Below are 26084 nucleotides of genomic sequence, written 5' to 3'. Positions count from 1 at the left end.
TCTAGTCCAACTTTCAAGACTTTGAGGTCCTCTGCGGTTCTTCTACTTAGCAAAGATTTGTGTGCTCCCTGAATTACGAAAAATTCGGTAAACATTTTGGGTTTTGTGTGATTGATAGTGACCCATGCTTCGAAAATGCACACTACCCGTAGGGGTTCCTGGCTAGCATATGCCAAAAATCGTCAATCGCTTTGCAGTTTTTTTTTAAAAACCCTGGCGTTGTTAGACACCAACTTCTCCCAGTCATACTCCGTAACGGTGTTGATTGTTGCCCCAGAATCAATCAAAAATTCTATTGGAAGTTGGTCAATAAACCCCACGATTGTTCGGTCATTCTGTGTCTTCACCTAACAAAATAAATAATTTGAAAATACTATTAGTGTTTGCTTATTTATTCATCGTTTAATTAGACAAGATTTAACTTTTACAGTTTGTATACTAATAGTTAGCAAAAATGAAGAACTCATTCTACCTCTGAAGATTTATGTTCGTCGCGTCGTAATGGATATCCAGATCCCGGGCTTTGATTATTTCCATCTCGCAAAGCATTAGTTTCCGCTCTCTTCCATGAGTATCGAGCTTTAAATGACTTATTCCGGTTAGCTGTACACTTTCTTGCAAAGTGGCCCACAGCGCCGCAGCTGTGGCATGTAGTATTTCGGGCAATGCAGTTTTCAGATTCTCGTTGGTGCCGCCAAGATCCACACCGGCTACATTCTGTTCTTCCTCTACCATCCGATTTTCGCTCGTACTGAACCGGTCGTGTGGAATATCCACTCCTTGGCATCACCTTCTTTGTCCATTCTTGCTTAACCACTGCCACGGCTCCATTTTCGGATCCAAATGGATGCGTTTTCACTTTCTGCTTCAATAAAACCTCGCGGTTAATCGCATAGTTCACGATCTCATCCAGATTCAGGGTACTTTCGAGACCTTTATCTCGCACTCTCTCATCCATCGCACCGACAGTTATTTGTTGTAGTAACTCCTTCTCCTCACGCTCACCAAAATTGCAGCATGCGGCCTGGCGGAGAGAACGGAAAACCTCCAGTTCTACTCTTTCGTTACGTTTTCCCACGAAAAAGGCGTTGAGGCGCATGATAGCATTGTCGTACTCCGGAGCGTCTTGTGGAGCGAACGGAACTTTCACCGGCTCTGGATGGATTTCTCCCGCCACGGGTGCGAGGTGGTGATAAATTCTTTGTAGGCCCCTACCTCCCCGAGCCAGCAGAAAAAGAAGCTTTTCGTGCTGAGATTCGATCTTCTTCAGCTCCAGAACGATTTCACATGAGCGGTGCCATTCCTCCCATTCACGACGCAGATTGGAGGCATCAGTGGCATCATTGAATGGATCTAACGGGAAATGATTCTCAGAATCCATCTGAAATTCAAAACAAAACAAACCGTTTTACCCTACAGATTTCATTCAAATAAGCACTATGTACGTTTTTTTTAATAGAATTTTGATAACTAACATCAAATTGTTCGAATAACAAATACGGTAAACTGCAATTCCAAGCTCGTTAATCAAACCGATCGAGAAAAAACGAAACAAAATGAGTTGAACAAATGTTTTTATTATAAATTTATATTATAAAACATGGTTTCTTTTATCATGAAATACACTTCTCATACAACATATAAATCGCTCACAAAAGGGTGTTTTCCATAACGAAATAGTTTTTCCTAGCGCTGTTCTTTCTTCTGTTTTTGTTTTTGACGTAGGACTACGTCTAACCGGAAAATATAGGGGGTGAAATGAAAATCTAGGCACTGAACAAGTAGGAAAAAATGCAAGATTTGGAACGCTTATAACTCGAGCATTTTTCAAAAGATTGCAAAAGTTTTTGCATCAATTGATAGGAAATATATCTACGCATCTATCATAACGAATAACATTTCATTTTTCATGAGATAAATAATTGAATAATTGTGAAATATCAAGCATTGTCCAAATGCACTATGTGCCCATTTTTGATTGGTCAATTTTGTGCTCCTCAAATCTTACCGACCAAAACGGGCAACCAGAGCAGAAGCGAAATACAATGAAGCACGATTGGAAAAGAAAAAGAAAAATATGAACGAAACATTGGTCGCAGTCTCACACATGCCTAATTCTCGAGCCAGCCAGTTAGCTTATAAATCCCCGCTCCGCTGCCGTAACGATCATTCTTTGTGTGGACACCGACTGGACAACATCGTTGCTGGACGGGCTGGACGGCGAGGTATCGAGTGCCTTTCTCAAGGCAGGAGGGCGGAGGTGGTAGCGCTGGAGTAAAGTAGAGTAGAGTTTTCAAAGGGCCTTTCTCAAGGCTAGAGACGAATGAACTGCAAAAGTTTAAAGTCTCTATAATACAATACCTTCCTTCCTTCCGTAACGATCATTCTCATCCAAACCGTACACCACATCGTTTCGCACCACACCACATCAACAAACCAACACAAGCAGCCATGTCTGGACATGGAAAAGGAGGAAAAGTGAAGGGAAAGGCCAAATCCCGCTCGAACCGTGTTGGTCTGCTAATTGCTCCGCAAGGGTAGCTAGGCCGAGCGCGTTAGTACCAGTGCACCAGTCCACCTAGCCGGCGTTATATAGTTTCGGCCGCCGAAGTGATCGAGTTGGCTGGCAAAGCTGCTCGCGACGATAAGAAAACCCGCATTCAGAACAGACCACATTCGGTTCGGTGGACATTAAGACAACAACAGGCAGTTGCAGCGAGTGGCGAGCGGCAAACGCAATCGCAAAACGGCAGCATGTAGAAGATACAGATACAGACTGCTTTGGTGGCAAAACCAGCCACCGTAAAACACGGCGCTTTTCAGGGCCATTAAACCATTGAAAGAAGAGTTATTAAAAGTTATTCACAATACCAATGCATTCTAAAGTGACATAATATGACATATAATATAAACTGAATTATTTTGTTTATGCTTGTTTTTGAACATATTGGTGGCTGGGGTCTTTTGAATTGATCATTCAGTTTTTACAAACCAAAAAAGTGGCTTCAAATTGTATGCAGGATGGCCTTAACGAATTTTCTCGGTAGCAAGAACTGCTTTCTTTGGTTGATAACTGATGTTGAAAAATGACGGACGTTACAGCTGCATTGTATAGAAACATAACTAAGGAGCAATATGATGAGCTATGTATTTCCTGCTGCTCTGTTCTTATTTTAAAGGACTTCAATCCGAAGGTCATTCGTCCCTGTATTTACTGTTGATTTTTCAGAACGCTTATAGCTCGTTTATTTCTCGACAGATCGTAGAGTTCGTCTCCAAAACCTCAGTTCTTTTTCATTTTTATTTACTTTGTTTGCGGAGATACAAATCTTACAATTCATTCGTCTCCGAAACCACAGTTTAAGGTACGGTAATGTGCTCAATAGTGAAATATATGATAGTGAATGAGCTGATGACCACCTATGCATTCCCTATCACAGCCATCATTTTGATTGTACGATATGTGCATACGCCAAAAGATGCCCGGCGTTGAACATTTAATAAGTACAAAGCTTTCAGAAAAAATCAAGAATCAACTATAAGACAGTGAGAAAAAAATGAGAAAGTTTGTAAAAAAACGCAAAAACACAACACCAAAGGTTCTTTTCAGAACTTCCAACATGTTCATAAAGAGTAAACAGTAAACTAATCCATATTTCAGGTAGATAAGTAGGTATTCACGTAGGAGAAGAAAATAAAACAATATATTTAAAATATATATTCAGAAAAAGCTGTCCTCTTTGTATAGTCCTACGTCACTCCGATTATGTCCCCGACATTACCCACCCGTCTTTTTTTTTTCTGCTGATGGTGGTCACGATGGGAGTGGTGATGACGTACAGCGTAACGGCAAATAGGTACCCGGTACTCATCAGCGACGGATGCCACGAAAACAAAACAGTAGCTTTATTGAAGCAGTGATAAATCGTCATCGTTTGCTCGTTTTCGTTTCCTCATAGGTTGCGGTCTGTTCGCAGGAGATTAACGAAATCCTTTGTCCTCCCGTGAAAGTCAACTTGCGGTCCTGTTTCCAAGAGTTTTTAATGGGGAAATAATTTCGTCGGCTTCGATGTCCCCGCTGATAATCTCATTTGCACTGTCGTCGTCAATATAAGACTCACAATGATCAGCTGGAGATGGTAAACAAAGTTGTCAACTAGGCATAACAGGGATGACTAGCTCATATTACTTCACATGATATATATTGTCACGCACTAAAATTTTGTCTTGGGACATCAAAACAAAACAAAACAAAACATGAATCAAGTTCATTAAACCACTACTGCATCACTTCGCTTTTGTCGCTTCTTTTTATTTACTAATACTCCAAACTGTAATGGTAGTGGTAAAAATGTAAAAGCTCCAAAGTTCATGCAGAGCTTTCGGGTTTACTCGTTAGATGGGCTCTTCGTTTACAGATACAACGATTACTGTCCCTCATGTTGTACGTCAGTTTTCAGCCGGTCGTGCAACTTCCATGCTATCCTCCCGCACGGTCATCCATCAATCTCGCGTCCCTTCACTTGCCTCCATTTGCGCTACGGTCGTCAACCGGCTCTTCGTATTTTCGCTCTCACTTCTTTTTTGTGCATCGGTCGTCAGCCGATTTCGCATCTTTTCCCTTTATTATTTTTTTTTCAAGGCCGTCAGCCGATCTCGTATCTTTTCCTCTTATTTTTTTCTCTTTTAATTTAATTTTTTTTTCTTTGTGTACCACGGTCGTCAGCCGTTCTCGCGTCTTTTCCTCATAATTTCATCCATTTTAAATGCGTTTTTTTTTCTTGCGCAGCGTTCACAGAAAATTGTACCTTCCATTTTGAGCACCCTCACATCAAACATACGAGTCACATGAACCACACAACTCAACAATTATATGCAGAGAAAAAAAACGGCCATTTTGATTCTCAATGAATAACATTTCCATAGATGATTTCGTACTAAAATACTCACCATGCAATCGTACCGACTGCGCCAATTTGTAGAGTTCTCCTCAGATGACTATCGCTTCCGGTTTCCGGTTATTTATTGGTTTCCGGTTATGGCACTTGGAAAATGCTAATTTCTACTTCCACTCACGTTAACATTCGCCACTGTTCTGCCCTGCGCTCAGAACTCGCTCGTTCTCGCCGTCTTCAGTTCTCTCTATATTTCGACAAGGGGCTAGACGATGTATTTTATGTTTATTGCTTTTCTACAATGGGGATATCGAGTGATAACAAAACAATAAACTCTTTAGATTGAAGATAATTTTGTGATCCTGAAAAGGACCCTTTTTAGCCTGCATGTGAATCCAACGAGCGAACAAATCGTAATGAATGTATTTTTTTGCCATCGCTCCCTTTTAACGCTCATTCGTTCGTCTCGTTGGACTCGCCCCTCTGGCTGAGTCTGCCTATTTGTCTCTATCCTGTGAGTGTATACCGCTAGAGTATAAAACACGCGGACCCCAAATAAAAATCTTATTTTCTTTCAAACCGTAATCGGCATCGTGGACGTAACAAAGGAGGACAAGTTAAGGGAAAGGCAAAGTCTCACTCGAACCGTGCAAGTCTCCAGTTCCCTGTTGGTCGCATTCACTGATTGCTCCGCAAGGGTAACTAGGCCGAACGGATTGGTGCCGGAGCACCAGTATACCTAACAGCGATTATAGAGTTTCGGCCGTCGGAGTGCTCGAGTTGGCTTGCAAAGCTGCTCACGACAATCAGAAAACCCGCATCAAGAACAGATCAGCTTCGGTTCGGCGCTCATCAAGGCAACAATTAGTTTCAGTGAGTGGCGAAGTGTTTCTCCGGCACGTCGCATCAAATGTAATTTACTGAACAACATGTCACAAGCTGGATGGGAAGAAATATTCCAACTGTGAAAGCTGTGGCGAGTGGCAAACGCAATAGCTAAACAGGAAGGTTTAACCGAACAAGATGGGAATATCGAGTGATAAAAAAAACACAACACCAAAGGTTCTTTTCAGAACCATCAACATATTCATGAAGAGTAAACAGTAAACTAATCCATTTTTAAGGTAGATAGGTAGGTATTCACGTAGGAGAAGAAAATAAAACAATATATTTAAAATATATATTTTACAAAAGCTGTCCCCTTTGTATAGTCCTACGTCACTCCGGTTATGTCCCCGACATTACCCACCCGTCTGTTTTTCAAAACCACGAGTACTAAGTTTTCTTAATTGGAACCATTCCATAAAACAAGGCGCTTTTCAGGGCCTTTTAAACCTTCCAAAAAAGAGTTTAGGAAATACAGTTCAATGCTTTCTAAAACATTATCCAAAATAATAATAAAACACAAATTGATTTTTTCATAATTTGTTTGCCAGGATCTGATGAGTATGTGAATTTGGCAGTTGTTCTGAGCTTATTGATAGTTGGGGACTTTACTGATTATTCAATTTTCACCAATTCTTAAATTGTTTCCAGATTGAAAGTACAGTAATTTACAATTAGTTCGACATTTAGCTAATTGGACGGACATGTAATGCGACATATTTAGTTGGACATTTTTGTAAACATAGAGATCCAAATTATGACCCCACATTGAAAGTCGACACTGTAACAATGTCATCGCAAATGTTCAATTGCAGGTTAAAATCGCCTTCAATGCAATACTGAGTGGTGCTTCGGCACGTCGCATTAAATGTAATTTACAGTACAACATGTCACAAAGCTGGATGGGAAGAAATTTTCCAACTGTGAAAGCTGTGGCGAGTGGCAACAAATCGCTAAACAGGAAGGTTTAGCCGAACAAGATGGGGATATCGAGTGATAACAAAACAATAAACTCTTTAGATTGAAGATAATTTTGTGATCCTGAAAAGGACCCTTTTTAGCCTGCATGTGAATCCAAGAGCGAACAAATCGTAATGAATGTATTTTTTTCCATCGCTCCCTTTTAACGCTCATTCGTTCGTCTCGTTGGACTCGCCCCTCTGGCTGAGTCTGCCGATTTGTCTCTATCCTGTGAGTGTGTACCGCTACAGTATAAAACACGCGGACCCCAAGAAAATATCTTATTTTCTTTCAAACCGTAAACCCGTGTGGTCGTACGGCATCGGCATCGTGGACGTAACAAAGGAGGACAAGTTAAGGGAAAGGCAAAGTCCCACTCAAACCGTGCAGGTGTGCAGTTCCCCGTAGGTGTATCCGCCAATTGCTCCGCAAGGGTAGCTAGGCCGAGCGCGTTAGTACTAGTGCACCAGTCCACCTAGCCGCCGTTATAGAGCTTCGTTGCCGAAGTGATCGAGTTGGCTGGCAAAACTGCTCGCGCTTTGGTTCGGTGAATATCAAGACAACAACAGGCAGACGCAAACGCAATCGCAAAACGGCATCAGGTAGCAGATGAAAAAAGTTTGTTCTTCATACAAACTGCTTTGGTGGCAAATCCAGAACAAGGCGGCATCGAGGGCGTTCGAAATGGTTTTTTTCAAAACCACGAGTACTATGTTTTCTAAATTGGAAACATTCCATAGAACACGGCGCTTATCAGGGCCATTAAACCTTTCAAAAAAGAGTTTACGAAATACAGTTCAATGCTTTCTAAAACAATATCCAAAATAATAATAAAACACAAATAGATTTTTTCATAATTTGTTTTCCAGGATATGATGAGTATGAGAATTTGGCAGTTGTTCTGAGCTTATTGATGGTTGGGGAATTTCCCGATTATTCAATTTACACCAATTCTTAAATTGTTTCCAGATTGAAAGTACAGTAATTTACAATTAGTTCGACATTTAGCTAATTGGACGGACATGTAATGCGACATATTTAGTTGGACATTTTGGTAAACATAGAGTGCAGGTTCCATATTATGACTCCACATTGAAAGTCGACACTGTACCACTGTCACCGCAAATGTTCAATTACAGGTTAAAATCGCCTTCAATGCAACACTGAGTGGTGCTTCGGCACGTCGCATTAAATATAATTTACTGTACAACATGTCACGAGCTGGATGGGAAGAAATTTTCCAACTGTGAAAGCTGTGGCGAGTGGTAAACGCAATCGCTAAACAGGAAGGTTTAGCCAAACAAGATGGGGATATCGAGTGATAACAAAACATTAAACTCTTCAGATTAAAGATAATGTTGTGATCCTGAAAAGGACCCTTTTTAGCCTGCATGTGAATCCAACGAGCGAACAAATCGTAATGAATGTATTTTTTTGCCATCGCTCCCTTTTAACGCTCATTCGTTCGTCTCGTTGGACTCGCCCCTCTGGCTGAGTCTGCCGATTTGTCTCTATCCTGTGAGTGTGTACCGCTAGAGTATAAAACAAGCAGACCCCAAAAAAATATCTTATTTTCTTTCAAACCGTAAACCCGTGTGGTTGTACGGCATCGGCATCGTGGACGTAACAAAGGAGGACAAGTTAAGGGAAAGGCAAAGTCTCACTCGAACCGTGCAGGTCTCCAGTTCCCTGTTGGTCGCATTCACTGATTGCTCCGCAAGGGTAACTAGGCTGAACGGATTGGTGCCGGAGCACCAGTATATCTAACGGCGATTATAGAGTTTCGGCCGTCGGAGTGCTCGAGTTGGCTTGCAAAGCTGCTCACGACAATCAGAAAACCCGCATCAAGAACAGAGCTGCTTCGGTTCGGCGCTCATCAAGGCAACATTTAGTTTCAGTGAGTGGCAAAGTGTTTCTCCGGCACGTCGCATTAAATGTAATTTACTGAACAACATGTCACAAGCTGGATGGGAAGAAATTTACCAACTGTGAAAGCTGTGGCGAGTGGCAAACGCAATACCTAAACAGGAAGGTTTAACCGAACAAGATGGGAATATCGAGTGATAACAAAAACACAACACCAAAGGTTCTTTTCAGAACCATCAATATATTTATAAAGAGTAAACAGTAAACTAATCCGTTTTTCAGGTAGATAGGTAGGTATTCACGTAGGAGAAGAAAATAAAACAATATATTTGAAATATATATTTAACAAAAGCTGTCCCCTTTGTATAGTCCTACGTCACTCCGGTTATGTCCCCGACATTACCCACCCGTCTTTTTTGACGTAGGACTACGTCTTTCATTTCTATACCGGGGTGTAAAATCAAAGTTTCGAAAACGAAAGCGTTACGCCGGAGACCGAGATTTTGAGCGTTAATAGCTCATAAACAACTGAACGAAATGGTATGATAAACACTTCGTTCGAAAGATAAAATGTCTACGCGTTATATACTTGTTACTTTTTGATCCAAAAACTTGTTTCAATAGTCTTAAAATTGCTTTCAAAACAGGCTATTGACTACTAAACTACTAAAAGATATTTATTCAAGTATTCTTAAATCTAGTACAATTTTTAGTTTACATGTCAATTGATCAGCCTTGTGGGCCCGGCAACTTCGTTCAGATTGAATTTTGTTTTTAAGAATGTTTATAACAATGCATCGTTTGTAATCTAATTTACATATGAACCCGGAAGGAGGGAAATATAAAATTTTTAATTGGGAAAATTTGATAACCTACCTAACTACAAAAATAAATAAAACTATGGGACTAGGTCCCGAATGAATACGTGCGGGGACCGCTGGCAAGACTCCCTGAATCTAGTCAGGATTATATTTTTTCGCTCTTCCAGCACCTGAAGACCAGACAATCGGTGGATCTCTGAAATTCGTGTCCTAGGTGGACTGTCCAGGATCATTCGAAGGATCTTGTTTTGGATGACCTGAAGTTTACGGTGGTGGCTATTGGCGCAACTCTCCCAGATTGGCAGACCATACTCAATCACCGGTAAAACGATCTGCTTGTATATCGCAAGTTTATTTTTCCGCGTTAAAGTAGACTTTCGATTGATGAGCGGGTAAAGCGACTTGAGAAGCTTGGAACACTTCGTGGATGTTTTGTTCACATGGGAAGCGAAGTTCAAATTCCTGTCCAGGGTGAGGCCCAGGTAGACTACATCATTCGACCAATTTATGGGAGTGCTGCTGAGGTGGACTTTCACGTCATTAGGCGGAACAAGTCGTGGTGATTTGGAGTGTGGAAATATTATGGCTTGTGTTTTCGCCGCGTTGATGCATATCTTCCATGATTTTAGGTAGTCAGAAAGAACATCCAGGCCTCTCTGCAAATTTCTAGTTAACGGACGTATCATTCGACCCTTGTAGATGATAGCGGTGTCATCAGCGAACATCGACAGCACGCCATCACCAGGTAGGGGAGGACGCTATGACGCTGAACATATCGGAGAGCGTGTTGTTTAGAGAGACCTGAAAAGTCCTATCCGAGAGATAGTTCCCGATGAACTTGATAAGGCAGATCGGGAAGTTGAAACGTCATAGCTTGAACACAAGACCATTGTGCCAGACATTGTCGAACGCCTTTTCGACGTCCAACAATGCCATGGCAGATGTTTTGGACATGGACTTGTTCCGCCTAATGATGTTCGTGACACGCGCAAGCTGGCTGATAGTGGAGTGACCTTTCCTGAACCCAAACTGCTCACGGAGGAAGATGTTATTCTGATTTGCAAACTCTAGTAATCGACTAAGAACCAGTTTTTCAAACAGCTTTGAGATTGACGACAAGAGGCTGATGGGGCGATAGCTTTTGGCACTGGTAGGGTCTTTACCAGGCTTGTGGATTGGTATTATTTTGGCTAGTTTCCAGCGAGACGGGAAGTAGCCAAGCTCCAAGCACTTGTTGAAAATCGATACCAAGTGCTCGAAGAAACCAACGCTCAAGTTTTTTAACTCGAGATTGAGCACTCCGTCAAACCCGGCGGCCTTCATGTTTCTTGTACTACGGATCGCAGCTATCGCCTCATCAGCCGTTATTCTCGATTCCTCGAGTAGAACGATGGGGGTATCAGCGACACTAACCAGAACCTCCTCGACGATAGGCTCGTGGGGACTCACCATGGAGCGACCAAGATTGTGAGAATCCACGAAGTGTTGACCAAGCGCATTTGCTTTTTCGGCAGATGTAATTAGCAGAGACGGGAACGAATCCGGTGATTTGAGTGGAGGAATGGGTCGCGGTTTATTTTTAAGGAGCTTGGCAGTTTTCCAAAACGGTTTTGCACAATCTGGGAGCGAGCGAAGATGATCTGAAAATTGTTTATTCCTGAGATTCACAATCCTGGTATTTATGATTTTCTTTAGACGATTGCAATTATCCTTCAGGTGGAGGAGACCAGTCCGTTGATACTGGCGACGGATAGTGTTGCGAAGTCTAATTAGATTTTTAGTTAACCTGTCTAGATTCAGGGAGTTACTCACCACTCTTGAAGCCGGAACGTGTCGGTCTCTGGCCCGGGAGATCGCCTCATCTATGGCCTGAAGGGAACGGTTGATGTCGTCGGTTGACTCAGGTACAATGTCATAATCGATATCGATGTCGACGCACTGCTGGAACTGCGACCAGTCGACGCGATGGTAGTTGCGTCTCGAAACCAGGAATCTGTTGACGGATGACCCTACTTCAATCGCCACCGGATAGTGATCAGAGCTGAGCTCTTGGTAGACGACAGGCTCCGAGATATTTGTCGTGTTTGAGATAAATATGTCGATGGTTGCGTGGATACCGGATCGGCTCAAACGGGTGGGACCATCCGGGCTTAGAATGGTGTACTCTGCTTCTTGGAAGTCATCGTGCAGGATCATACCGTTTCGGTTACAGCGGGTGTTGCCCCACGCTTGATGCTTCGCATTTAGGTCGCCACCGATGATGAACTGCTGCCGCCGCCGAGTCAGTTGAATGATGTCGTTTCGAAGAAATGCTGCCGAGCCGTCCCGTATGTTTGTTTGTTTGGGGCAGTAAGCTGCGACTATAGTAATGGGACCGACTGGGGTTGAAACTTCCACCCCAACGGCCTCGATGATCTTCAGCTCGAAGCTTGGAAGCAGCTGACAGCAAATATTTCTTCTGAGTGCGATGGCCACGCCACCACCCACAGAGCTGGTTCTATCGAGCCTCACGAGGCGGAAATCAGGAAGGAAGACATTTATATCGGGTTTGAGGTGTGTTTCCGTGATAATAGCTACGTCAATTTCGTTCTCGTTGAGAAAGTCAACGAGCTCAATGGCTTTACTCTTGAGCGAGCAAGCGTTCCAATTTGCTATTCGTAAGATGTTACGGTCCATACTTGGAGATGAGGGCGAGAACAGCCTCAAGCTGTTCATTCAATGTCTTGCATGTGCGTTGAATCCTAATGACCTCGGAGACTAGCAGAACGAGCTCCTTATCATTCAAAGGTGCGCCCTCGGCGGTCGTGCCGGATGTTACACGTGAGTACGACAGACCCGGGAGGGGGGTTTGATTCTGCTGCGACGCTGCGTCCATGAGCCGATTCTGCACTGAAGAGCCGCTAGGGATCACTTGGTTGCTTGCGATGGGGGCGGCGGGCTCACCACGACTTCGTAGATTGTTGAGTGGAAGAGGGGACAGATTTGGAGCTGCACGGCGTTGTTGAAGCGCGGGAAATTGCACATCGTTGACTGCTGGTGGACGTGGGTTGCGCTTTCGTCCTGGTTGGTTATTGACGGAGGCACGCTTTCGGATCTCAATGTACTCTGCCCTCTTCGGACACGCATTGCTGGTGGGATTGTGACCAGCTCCGCAGTTCGCGCAGACAGGGACACCGTCTTCCATATGTTCACATGCATCAGCGTCGTGGGTTTTGCCGCAGTTAACGCAGCGGGATGCCATGTGGCAGTTTCGTGTACCATGCCCAAACATGAAACAATTCGAGCATTGGGTAACGTCTCTGTGAACCGGTCTGTAGCGATCCCACACAACCGCGATATGGAACAGCTCTCGGATATTCTGGAGGTCCTTCAGGCATGTCAAGTTCTTGGCGAAATGGACGAGATAAAGTTGGTCACGATACGTCCGGGTCTGGTCGTGCCGCTTCATTTTATAAATTTGAACTGGCTTGATTCCGTTTCTCTCGATTTCAGCCGACAATTCGTTAGCGTCCATATCGTGGAGACCGCGGAGCACCACCTTGAACGGTTTCTCAGCCTCGATGTCGTGAGAGAAATACTCACAGTTCCGCTGTTTCAGTATCTCCAACACGGCCTTGTAGTGACTCATGGCAGGAACCATCAACTTGAAGCCCTCCGCACAACGGCGGATGGTGCACCTCAAACCCTTCTCGATGAAAAAGGCAATTCGAGCATGAAGCCCCTCCGGGAAGCCTTTCGCATAGATCGGCGGCAGTTTCTCCTTTTTTCCTAATTTCGGTTCGTCACCATTCTCGAGAACAGCATATCGATTGTTCGCCAGCAGCTTCTTAGCCGACGGATCAGGGGATTCGCCCGATTGTTCGGCGACGTTTGTAGACCGGGAGCGCTTCCCGTTGCTGCTACCACTTGCGCCAGAGCGCGTTTTGCCTGCGGCTTGATTCATGGGGACGTCGACGTCCAGCGCGAGGGAACACTTTTACTTTTCTTTTTCTTTTTCTTTTTACTAGACACACGAGCGAGCTAAAACACGTCGTTACTGCTCAACACAACAGCAGAGAATGAACAGGCTATTGAAATCACCAATCGGTATATAAGCGAGCGGCGCTCGGAAATCCACTCAGTTCTAATTGAACAGCGATTGGAGCATGTTGTCGCTGTTGCGGTGAAGCTCTTTATTTATCATGAAAGCGCGGATGAACGGTGTCACCAAGAGCCTGTTTGTGCACCCTAGGCCAGAAGGGAATCTATCAGGAGGAGAGTGATGCCACAAACGGTTCCCTGGGAAGACATCGCTACACACACATACACGCGCGGCTATTAACAGGTGGTTATCGAGTTGGCATTAACCACTGGTGGGCTTCCAGTATCGAGGAAAATGTGGAAATATCTAATCGTTACTGAAAATAATCTGCCAGTTCCTCTGGGAATTTTCAAAATATATTCATGTGAAAGAGTTTAATTGAATGTTTTCTATTCATGTTACACTGTGACCAAATATGTTTCAATCAAGTGCTGTTAACAGGTGGTTATCGAGTTGGCATTAACCACTGTTGGGCTTCCAGTATTGAGGAAAATGTGGAAATATCTAATCGTTACTGAAAATAATCTGCCAGTTCCTTTGGGAATTTTCAAAATATATTCATGTGAAAGAGTTTAATTGAATGTTTTCTATCCATATAACACTGTGACCAAATACATTTGGTTTTGTGGTTTTTCAATCAATCGCAATTAACAGGATAGCTTCAGAAGATTATTCTTCCCCATCAGTAGGATATTTCCGTATCCAATATTGTATGCGCCCGCAATCGATTATTGCTCAGTCGCCGAAAGTTCCGAGCTCAGAGAGTTCATTCCCCTCTAGTTTGCCTTCCAAATTGCCATCGTAAACCACACCTTCTCTCGATTCAATCACACACAAAAAGCATACTTAAGCGATATTCTGGTGGTGAGACACATTCATTTTTCGTGAGGACATCGACAAGACAACATCGTTGCCTAACGTGCTGGAGGAGGTGGACGGCGAAGGATCGACACATACACGCGCAGAACTCTTTCCGTTAGGATGCCATTCAGCATCGAGAAAGTTCCGGAAAGATCTAATCATTGGTGGAAAATAATCTGCCAGTTCCTTTGGGAATTTTCAAAATATATTCATGTGAAAGAGTTTAATTGAATGTTTTCTATCCATGTAACACTGTGACCTGTTACCGATCAATTTTTCATTATCGGTCACGAATAGTTGTCTGTTCAATGTTTTCTGTTTAGCGTGTAAGTTAAATTTTGTTTTGTTCTGGACTGGTTTGAATATTGTCGATAAATGTAGAGTTTTTGTGGACCAATAATTGTCAGATACTAACCCTGCGTGAGTCCGACAACAATTAGACCAGTCTGTCAGATTTGACAGCCAAAAACGGGAGGAAGTTCCGGGAGGATTGAAGGAAGCGGAAGAAGAAAGAAACAGGAAAGAAAGATGGGATGGGAAAAAGGCGTCGAGGAAGAAAATTTTGAGTTGGCTCGGTCATTACTTCTGGAGTCAGCAAGCGATCCAAATCAACTAAGGAAGAGCGAAAGTAAAAGTTGAAGAAATCGTGGATAGAGAGCTGTAGTCGAAGTTGAAAGAAAGCTGAAGTTTAAGTTTATAGAAGAGAAGAGAGTGATAGAAGAACTAATAGAAGTAAAAGCGAAGTGGAAAGTCGCTTGAGTGCAGCCGAGTGGAACGGTGAAGAGGTCTTCCAGCTCGTGCCAGGTGTTCCAGGTAAACACACGCCATCGTTTGATCTGGTGTTAGACCACGCCACGTCACCCAGCGAGGAAGGAGGACGTCCCTCTCCCGACCGAGAATACATCTCCAGCGCGACCACATCGAGGACATCGAAGGGCCCCAACGTCACGGTACCAATACTAACCCCAAACAAAATTAGAGAAAATATAAAAAAGGAAAACTAATTCCCTATCTTTTCGCTCTATCCTCAAAACCAGTCCTTCATTGCTTAGACAATTTCTCGTGACCGCTTTCCGCTGTTAATTCCACCGGTGTTTAAAACAGGTCGACACAATACTCCCGAGGGCCAAAGCCGACCCTGAGAGTGAGTAAAAACGAGGTGAGCTAAGCCGGGCAGTACGGTTAAAGCCGTAGTTAACAATTGGCGATCCTCCTAAAACAAAAAATATTCTAACCTTCAGTTAGAATATTTTTACGGCATCTCGGGGAGACTCGAGACATTCGTCTCGAATTAGATAAAAAGTCATTCGTCTCGATTAATTTCTGCTTCGATTTTCGCACTGGAAGAGTGGGTGAAGTTTTAGGAAACCGTTTGATTCTTTGTATCGAAAAAAAAGTATCGATTTGAGCTGACTGATAACAGCGACGTGAAATTATATTGCGTTTGGAGATCGGAACAAGCCCCCATCTAGGATTGCTTGTGTCCGCAGGAAGTGAACACGTGTACTTACCTTATCATCGCCATTCTATTTCAGATCTCTAGATAAATTACGTAGTGATAAAGTGTAGATGAAGTGTAGATTCGATATGGATTCATCAAAGAAATTTACGAGTGATAATTTGAAGGAAAAATGGGTGCATATGAGAGTAGATTTTCTGGACGCAGAAGAGTTAGACTATGAATTAGCCATGAGGAACATATTCTTGTCAGGAGAACGTACAATGACTCGACGACGTCGAGCATTACGCGAAGTGCTAAAGCAGGAGAAGGAAAATATCGTGATCGAAAGAATTTTACCCCATGAAGAGGGAAAAGAATTAGAAATTTGTAGAGAAAAGTTGCATAACCTCGAATACTCATTAACCGCGAATCATGTGGCACCAAAATGCTATACTTCATTATTGCATATAGCAAATCGATTACTAGTGCTGATTGCGAATGCAAACGAAAACGTGAAAGATAATGCGCATGAATTGTTGAAGAAAGTTTTAGATTTGCTTAATCGTCATTATGGAGAAAATGAAGATAATTATCGTGAAAATCCTGGTAGCGTGGGCGAGGATGAAGAAGTGACAGTGGACTGTAATCCAGTTGTGAGTGATTCAAATACAATACAAAGACAATCTCAAGCAGATTTGTTTTCCATTGAGCTAGATATGATGAATTGTTTCCAACGAATGGGTTTGATTAATACTTCGAAGTCGACAGACGTTACCGATTTGCGGGACGCATTATTATCTCTTGAAAAAGAACTGTTTATGTTGAGAAAATCTCAAATACCTTCCGATAACGATTCACCGATTGCTTCATCAATTCAGATCTCATCGCGAAACGATCAAAATTTTCATTCATTTAACCCATCTGTGTGTACTGCAACTTCAGTATCAAAATACACCGGTACGATTCCGAAAACTACTTACCCTTCCACCTTAAATACTGTAGTAGTCTCGCAATACTCGCGACCAATTCCGTCATTAATGCCATCATCATCGGTATATTCAACAGTATCGAACATGTGTTGCCCTCCTGGGGTAGCTCCTGATAGGAACCGCGCCCATGAGCATTTTTCAAACTTACCATATTCAAATTTCACCAATACCTTTCCCGCAAATAATCCGCTTCAGTTCTCAGACATCACTCATCCTCAGAATGTTGGGTCCTTCGGAATGAATTCCGCTCATCAGAACAAAGTCACGAACCCCATTCTGACTTATCCACAGAACGCACTCCACGCTACAAACAATTACAATCCACACTTTCCACAAAATGAACTCAATATGAATCGTCACAACTTCTTTACAAATTCCAGCACCTCTGATTCGAGACGTACCCCGATATTGCACAAGACGATACCGGTTTCACAGTGGAACATCGAAAAGTATTCTGGAAATGATCAAGGCATGAAACTCAACGAATTTCTAGTTATGGTAGAACAGTTGTCGCTTTCGGAGCGTGTTTCTGAAGAAGAATTATTTAATTCTGCATTCCATCTGTTCACAGGACCAGCATCAAACTGGTACATGTCCCTGCGCTCTAGTGGGAGATTGCATAGTTGGCAACACTTAATTCAAGAGCTTCGAAAAGCTTTCGTTCATCCTGAATTAGACACACTGGTTCGATCTAGCATTTATCAAAGACGCCAGCAGAGGAATGAAACATTTCAAGATTTTTATTTTGATATGGATAAGAAATTCAGATCCATGATTACCCCAATGCACGATAAAGAAAAACTAGATGTACTGAAACGTAACCTCCGAACGGATTATAAAAAGGCCTTGCTGTGGAAACCCATTTACGATCTTCCACAACTCATCGAGTCTGGTCATCTCATTGATGCATCTAATTTTTCCATGTACCACAAAGTTTTCGGTAACGAAAAATCGGCGAATATAATCACCAATAAGAACCCACCCAATACAAATTCGATACAACCGAACCCACAAAAGGGGAAATACAACAAAAGTAATAATTGGAAGTCTTCTAAAGAAAGAGCAGAATCCAGTGAAAATCTACAATCTTTTCCTGAACCAATAAAGAAACCCAATAATTTACAATCAGTTGGTACTGAAGATCCTAGAGAAGGTCCGTCTAAACCACATCGGACGCTAGAGTTTCTGGTAGCTGGATTCAAACCCCCACCTTCAAATGTGTGTTTGAATTGTCGGCAACCAAATCATCAATTAGATCAATGTCGTTCATTGAAAGGATTGATATGTTTTGTATGTGGATTCAAAGGGTTTGACTCACAACATTGTCCATATTGCAGAAAAAACGGATTTCAGGCGATCGAAAAACGCCGATCGTCAGACAACTCCGCGTAAGTCAAGATATTTCTAACTCAATTCCAGATTCTTGGGAATGTATTCCCTCGAATCAATACTGTAGTAAACCACAAATTTTGCAGATAACATTACCTGACGTGAACGACAATCGACCGTATGCTTGGGTCAGTATTCACGACGTGAACATAAAAGGCTTGCTCGATTCTGGTAGCAATCACACTATAATAAGTGATTCATTATACCGCCGTTTACCTCGTTGTAAATTGAAACAACCAGCTAATTCTTTAGAACTAAGATCAGCTGGAGGAGAATTTTTGAAAATTATCGGTGAAGTGTACATTCCGTTCAGATTTAACAATGAACTGAAGGTTGTACCCACACTCGTAGTGAATGGAATTGTAATAGACTGTCTGCTAGGAATGAACTTTTGGTCAAAATTTCGCATATACCCTAGCGTACAACAGTGTGCCACTATACATCACACTGATAACCTTTTGGAACCCACCCTGGAATCAACAACTTTATCCTCGGACGAAAACCTTGCCATTAGCGAAGTCAAGCTTCTTTTCAAAGCTGCCGAACCAGGAAGATTATCCACTACTCATTTAACGGAACACACCATCGAAATTTCAGATGCGTGGAAATCCAAGGCGCCCATTCGACAATACCCCTACACAATGTCTCCAAAGGTTCGAGAGAAAGTTGCTATAGAACTTGACCGAATGCTTCGTCTAGGAATAATTGAACGATGTCATTCTGACTGGTCTCTGAATGTTGTACCTGTCATTAAACCCACAGGAAAAGTTCGCCTCTGTTTAGACGCTCGAAAAATAAACGAACGCACTGTGAGAGACGCTTACCCTTTGCCCCATCCTGGACGGATTTTAGGACAGCTCCCAAGAGCGAGCTACTTGAGCACAATTGATTTGTCGGAAGCTTTTCTCCAGATTTCACTGGCGAAAAGCTCGAGAAAATATACCGCATTCAGCATACAGGGCAAAGGGATGTTCCAATTCACTAGGCTGCCATTCGGCCTGGCTAACAGCCCTGCGACTTTGGCCAGGCTGATGGACCAAGTCTTGGGGCATGGTGAATTGGAACCAAACGTTTTTGTTTACCTCGACGACATCGTCGTGGTAAGCGAAACGTTTGAGGGTCACTTACAGCTGCTTCGTGAAGTTGCTCGGCGACTAACAGAAGCAAACTTATCAATTAACCTGGAGAAATCCCGATTCGGTGTGAATGAATTATCATTCCTTGGGTATCTCTTATCCACCAACGGCCTCAGAGCAGATCCAGTAAAAATACAACCTATAATCGACTATGAAAGGCCAAATACCATAACCAAGTTGCGAAGGTTTTTGGGTATGGCAAATTATTACCGCCGCTTCATTGACGATTTCAGTGGTGTAACGGCACCCTTGAGCGATTTGCTAAAAACTAAAAGCAAGATCCTAGGATGGAATGACGAAGCTGAAAAAGCTTTCTGTTTGATAAAAGAAAAGTTAATAAGTTCTCCCATTCTAGTCAGTCCAGATTTTCAGAAGGAATTCTCAATCCAAACTGATGCTAGTGATGTCGCGGCAGCGGGAGTTCTCACGCAAAATCTGAATGGAAGCGAGAGAGTCATAGCTTACTTCTCGCACAAATTGACAACACCTCAAAGGAATTATCACGCGTGCGAGAAGGAAGTACTGGCAGCTCTCCTTTCCATTGAGGCTTTCCGTGGGTACATAGAAGGGTCTCACTTCACATTAATAACCGATTCATCCGCTTTGACACACATCCTGAATACAAAGTGGAAAACCTCGTCTCGTTGCAGCAGGTGGAGTCTGAGCCTACAGCAATACCACATGACTATTCTTCATCGGAAGGGCAGAGAGAACATTGTCCCCGATGCACTGTCGCGCTGTATTGCTGTAGTCTCCGACGGCCCTGGGAAAACGTGGTATGAGGACCTGAAAATTAAAGTTATAAATAAGCCAGATGATTTCGTTGATTTTCAGGTGAAAAATGGAGCTTTATATAAATTCGTTTCTACACCGGACGAACCTCATGATTTTCGATTCGAGTGGAAACTCGTTGTCCCTCAAGCAAATCGAAAGAAAATTTTAGAAGACAATCACGATCAATCTATGCATATGGGATTTGAGAAAACGTTAAACCGAATTAAACTGAAGTATTACTGGCCAAAAATGGCCAAAGACATTAGAGAATATGTTCAGAAGTGCGCCGTGTGTAAAGAGGTAAAGGCAGCTTCAGTACCCGTAATTCCTTCTATGGGAGAGCAAAGGATCACTTCCCATCCTGGACAAATAATAGCGACAGATTATATAGGGCCGCTTCCTAGAAGTAAAAGAGGCAATCAATATATTTTGGTCATCACTGACCTGTTCAGCAAATGGGTGATGCTTACACCGTTGCGAAACATCAATAGTAGTTCACTATGTAGTACCTTGAAAGATCACTGGTTTTTCAGATTTTCCACTCCTGAAGTAATCATATCAGACAATGCGACAGTGTTTCTGTCTCGAGAGTTTAAGGCTCTTTTAGATAGGTTCGGAATTCGGCATTGGTTGAATTCTAAATACCATTCACAAGCCAATCCAGTGGAAAGGGTGAACCGGACAATCAATGCCGCGATCCGAACCTATGTGAAAAGCGATCAGAGGCTCTGGGACAGTAAACTGTCGGAAATTGAATTTGTTCTCAACACATCCGCACACGTTTCCACAGGTTTAACGCCTTATCTCGTAAATTTTGGTCATGAAGCTTTCACTAAAGGAACAGACCTAAATTGGAACCATTCCATAAAGCAAGGCGCTTTTCAGGGCCATTAAACCTTCCCAGAAAGAGTTTAGGAAATACAGTTCAATGCTTTCTAAAACATTATCCAAAATAATTTTATTATTATTTTGGATAATGTTTTAGAAAGCATTGAACTGTATTTTTTGTTTTTTTCATAATTTGTTTGCCAGGATATGATGAGTATGTGAATTTGGCAGTTGTTCTGAGCTTATTGATAGTTGGGGACTTTCCTGATTATACAATTTTCATCAATTCTTAAATTATTTCCAGATTGAAAGTACAGTAATTTACAATTAGTTCGACATTTAGCTAATTGGACGGACATGTAATGCGACTTATTTAGTTGGACATTTTTGTAAACATAGAGATCAAAATTATGACCCCACATTGAAAGTCGACACTGTACCACTGTCATCGCAAATGTTCAATTACAGGTTAAAATCGCCTCCAATGCGACACTGAGTGGCGCTTCGGCACGTCGCATTGAATGTAATTTACTGTACAACATGTCACAAAGCTGGATAGGAAGAAATTTTCCAACTGTGAAAGCTGTGGCGTGTGGCAACAAATCGCTAAACAGGAAGGTTTAGCCGAATAAAATGGGGATATCGAGTGATAACAAAACAATAAACTCTTTAGATTGAAGATAATTTTGTGTTCGTTGGTTCCTCGAAAATCAAAACCAAACACCTGAACAACTGATAGAATCGCGTAGAGGATTATTCAAGGACTTTTACGATTTAGTCCAAAACAATTTGAAAAATGCCCACGAAGCAGGAAAATCTCGTTACAATCTTCGACATCGACGCTACGCGGAACCCTTTCACGTAGGACAGAGGGTCTACCGAAGAAATATGAAGCTATCCAATGCTTCCGAACGATATAATGCCAAGTACGGGTCAATGTATCTACCCGCTACTGTAGTTTCCAGAATAGGCACTTCGTCCTATAAACTTAAGGACGATGATGGCAAAGACCTGGGAGTGTGGCCAGCAGCCCACCTAAAACCAGGATAATTTATTTAATTGAATATTATGTATACAGTTACCTATTGCATGTGTTTCTAGAATTAGTTTGATCATTATGTTTATGAGTTATTGGTTGTTTTGTTCCTCATCGTTTCTGTTCATCCGCATTTTGTTCCTTCAGGTCCAACTATCGTTTGGTCCGAAATGCTGAATTTTCAGTCAGATCCTACCAATGATTTCGGATTAACTTCAGAAAACGTTTGGGAACCTGAAAGAAAACCCAAGATAAAATTCAACTAGCGAAGGATACTTACCCCAAGCGCATTTTAGATCATCTTTAGCCACACAATACATTTGGTCTCTCAATTAGTTTAGGATGTCTTAGAATGACAACTGTCATTTGACAGTCTTCAACCGTTACAACAATGATTTGCATTGTTTATGGCGGTTCACATCTCCGCTCTTTCTATTGTGATAGAGAAGTGCGTTCAGTAGATGTGTTTTGAATTTAACGTTATTCAAGGTAAATGAGTACTTCGTTGATATAAATGCACTCCACTTTCGAACTCGTGATTCGAAGAGTTGGAAGTGCATGCAACGATAATTGATTATATCGTTAGAACAATTTGTTTGAGACATGATTGACTGATTTGTCATTACGGAGTCCGGAGTCATTACGACGTTGATGGTCAGTAGCAGGCTATTTTTTTTAAAAAAAAGCAATAATCCTGAAAACAGCGCGGAGTCGATGAATTTCGACGATGAAGCCCTATGACCCCGAATCAGTTACACAGTTTCTCAGCCAAATAGATTAGGCAGAAGCAGGATATAGCCTAGTAGTAATAGTATCATACAGACGATAGTAGCAGATTTTGTCTCGGTATGAGGAACGTAGAAAGAAATGAGAATAGGGAACGGTATGAATGAAGCAGCATGTGAGGTAGAATGAATGAGGACGGACGCGTCCAGCGCATGTAAGAGTCGGATTGATAGATGAATGGAGAAATAGGAAATTATTTCGTTCTTGATTTAGAAATCAGGACAGAGAGATGAGATTGATCTGATGATGGTGAGATGACGGCGTTCATTGATCGTGGCACACAGTGGTTCGAAATGGTGAGGCGCGGGAAGAAATTCTAATGTGGTATGGTGGATCGAGGTTGCCTTCAGACGGTTCTTGGTAATTATCAGAGTCCAGTTTTCGGACCGAGCTTTCTTGGACAGAGGGAACTTCAGGCAGAGAGCGGTTGGAACGTTTGACGAAAAATTATGTTCATAATTTTTCTACCCGAACTCGGGGAGGATTGTTACCGATCAATTTTTCATTATCGGTCACGAATAGTTGTCTGTTCAATGTTTTCTGTTTAGCGTGTAAGTTAAATTTTGTTTTGTTCTGGACTGGTTTGAATATTGTCGATAAATGTAGAGTTTTTGTGGACCAATAATTGTCAGATACTAACCCTGCGTGAGTCCGACAACAATTAGACCAGTCTGTCAGATTTGACAGCCAAAAACGGGAGGAAGTTCCGGGAGGATTGAAGGAAGCGGAAGAAGAAAGAAACAGGAAAGAAAGATGGGATGGGAAAAAGGCGTCGAGGAAGAAAATTTTGAGTTGGCTCGGTCATTACTTCTGGAGTCAGCAAGCGATCCAAATCAACTAAGGAAGAGCGAAAGTAAAAGTTGAAGAAATCGTGGATAGAGAGCTGTAGTCGAAGTTGAAAGAAAGCTGAAGTTTAAGTTTATAGAAGAGAAGAGAGTGATAGAAGAACTAATAGAAGTAAAAGCGAAGTGGAAAGTCGCTTGAGTGCAGCCGAGTGGAACGGTGAAGAGGTCTTCCAGCTCGTGCCAGGTGTTCCAGGTAAACACACGCCATCGTTTGATCTGGTGTTAGACCACGCCACGTCACCCAGCGAGGAAGGAGGACGTCCCTCTCCCGACCGAGAATACATCTCCAGCGCGACCACATCGAGGACATCGAAGGGCCCCAACGTCACGGTACCAATACTAACCCCAAACAAAATTAGAGAAAATATAAAAAAGGAAAACTAATTCCCTATCTTTTCGCTCTATCCTCAAAACCAGTCCTTCATTGCTTAGACAATTTCTCGTGACCGCTTTCCGCTGTTAATTCCACCGGTGTTTAAAACAGGTCGACACAATACTCCCGAGGGCCAAAGCCGACCCTGAGAGTGAGTAAAAACGAGGTGAGCTAAGCCGGGCAGTACGGTTAAAGCCGTAGTTAACAGACCAAATATGTTTCAATCAAGTGCTATTAACAGGTGGTTATCGAGTTGGTATTAACCACTGGTGGGCTTCCAGTATCGAGGAAAATGTGGAAATATGTAATCGTTACTTGAAATAATCTGCCAGTTCCTCTGGGAATTTAAAAATACATTCATGTGAAAGAGTTTATTTGAATGTTTTCTATCCATGTAACACTGTGACCAAATACATTTGGTTTTATGATTTTTCAATCAATCGCAATTAACAGGATAGCTTCTGAAGATTATTCTTCCCCATCAGTAGGATATTTCCGTATCCAATATTGTATGCGCCCGCAATCGATTATTGCTCAGTCGCCGAAAGTTCCGAGCTCAGAGAGTTCATTCCCCTCTAGTTTGCCTTAAAAATTGCCATCGTAAACCACACCTTCTCTCGATTCAATCACACACAAAAAGCATACTTAAGCGATATTCTGGTGGTGAGACACATTCATTTTTCGTGAGGACATCGACAAGACAACATCGTTGCCTAACGTGCTGGAGGAGGTGGACGGCGAAGGATCGACACATACACTCGATGAATTCTTTCCGTTAGGATGCCATTCAGCATCGAGAAAGTTCCGGAAAGATCTAATCATTGCTGGAAAATAATCTGCCAGTTCCTTTGGGAATTTTCAAAATATATTCATGTGAAAGAGTTTAATTGAATGTTTTCTATCCATGTAACACTGTGACCAAATATATTTCAATCAAGTGCTATTAACAGGTGGTTATCGAGTTGGCATTAACCACTGGTGGGCTTCCAGTATCGAGGAAAATGTGGAAATATCTAATCGTTGCTGGAAAATAATCTGCCAGTTCCCCTTTGAATTGAAAATTACATTCAAGCGAAAGAGTTTATTTTAATGTTTTCTATCCATAAAATATCCATATAATACATTTGGGTTTGTGATTTGTCAATCAAGTACAGTTAGCAGGTTAGCTTCTGAAGATTATTCTTCAGAACAAGGTTTTTCGTATCCTATATTGGATGCATAAAACCTTGTGCCTCCAACGTAACGCTCTCGTTTTCGAAGTCCCCCAAATATTCATTTATTCATTCATTCAGAATGGATTTAGATTCAACTTCAAACAAATGATCTCTAAATCAACGATAGTCCTACGTCACCCTTGCGGTTATACCATAGATATAACCCACTTCCTGTTTTTTTTGACGTGGGACTACGTCTAACCGGAATATATGGAGGGTAAAATGAAAACCTAAACACAGAACATGCAGGAAAAAATGAAAGATTTCGAATGCTTATAGCTCGAACATTTCGTACTGGATAGGTGAGATGTTTGCATCACTTGATAGGGAATATTTCTACCCATCTATCGCAACTAACAAAATGTTGTTTTTCATTAGATAAACAATTGAATAACTGTAAAATATTAGGCGTTATCTAAACGCCCTAACTGCATCGTTTTGATTGGCCCGATTTACGGTTTCCCTAACACAGCCATCAAAACCAAGCAGCCTTGGGGAAATCGGCGTTGCAAATACATGAAAGTAGGGGGACTTTTGTTCTCATCGAAAAATGTTCCCTAACACAGACTTTAAAACCAAGCAGCGAAATCGGCATTGCAAACACACGAAAGAGCCTAGAGGCGAGTGAACAGAAAAGTTTAAACCCTCTTAAAGCCAAAAAGAAGAAGAAGAACACACGAAAGTAGGGGGAGCTTTCGTTCCCACCGAAATGTGTTCCCTAATAGAGATTTCTAAACCAAGGTGCATGGAGAAATCGGTATTTCAAATTCATGCAAGTCGGGGGTATTTTTGTTCCGACTGGAATGTGTTTCCCTAACACAGACTTCAAATCCATGGAGCGTGGGGAAATCGGCATTGCGAATTCATACAAATCGGGGGTATTTTTGTTCCGATTGAAATGTGT

General features: G+C 42.2%; 1 protein-coding gene across 3 annotated transcripts; it reads right to left on the bottom strand.

Annotated features, from left to right (window-relative positions):
• Positions 1-386: 386 nt before the first annotated feature.
• LOC129775238 (uncharacterized) lies at positions 387-5089 on the bottom strand. 3 transcript variants are annotated; one of them, XM_055779715.1, is made up of 2 exons: positions 4951-5089; positions 387-1381 (listed from the first exon to the last, which is right to left on the bottom strand). In XM_055779715.1, exons 1-2 carry the CDS (start codon positions 4951-4953, stop codon positions 464-466), a joined length of 921 nt encoding a protein of 306 aa, XP_055635690.1. In that variant the 5' UTR covers positions 4954-5089; the 3' UTR covers positions 387-463. The 3 variants fall into 3 exon arrangements, with proteins under 3 accessions (XP_055635690.1, XP_055635692.1, XP_055635691.1); XM_055779717.1 differs by lacking the exon at positions 4951-5089 and adding an exon at positions 1654-1717; XM_055779716.1 differs by lacking the exon at positions 4951-5089 and adding an exon at positions 1476-1620.
• Positions 5090-26084: the final 20995 nt, after the last annotated feature.

The sequence above is a fragment of the Toxorhynchites rutilus genome, chromosome 3 (assembly GCF_029784135.1).
Source record: "Toxorhynchites rutilus septentrionalis strain SRP chromosome 3, ASM2978413v1, whole genome shotgun sequence".
Classification (NCBI taxonomy): domain Eukaryota; kingdom Metazoa; phylum Arthropoda; class Insecta; order Diptera; family Culicidae; genus Toxorhynchites; species Toxorhynchites rutilus.
This window is presented reverse-complemented; position numbering and strand designations above follow the sequence as displayed.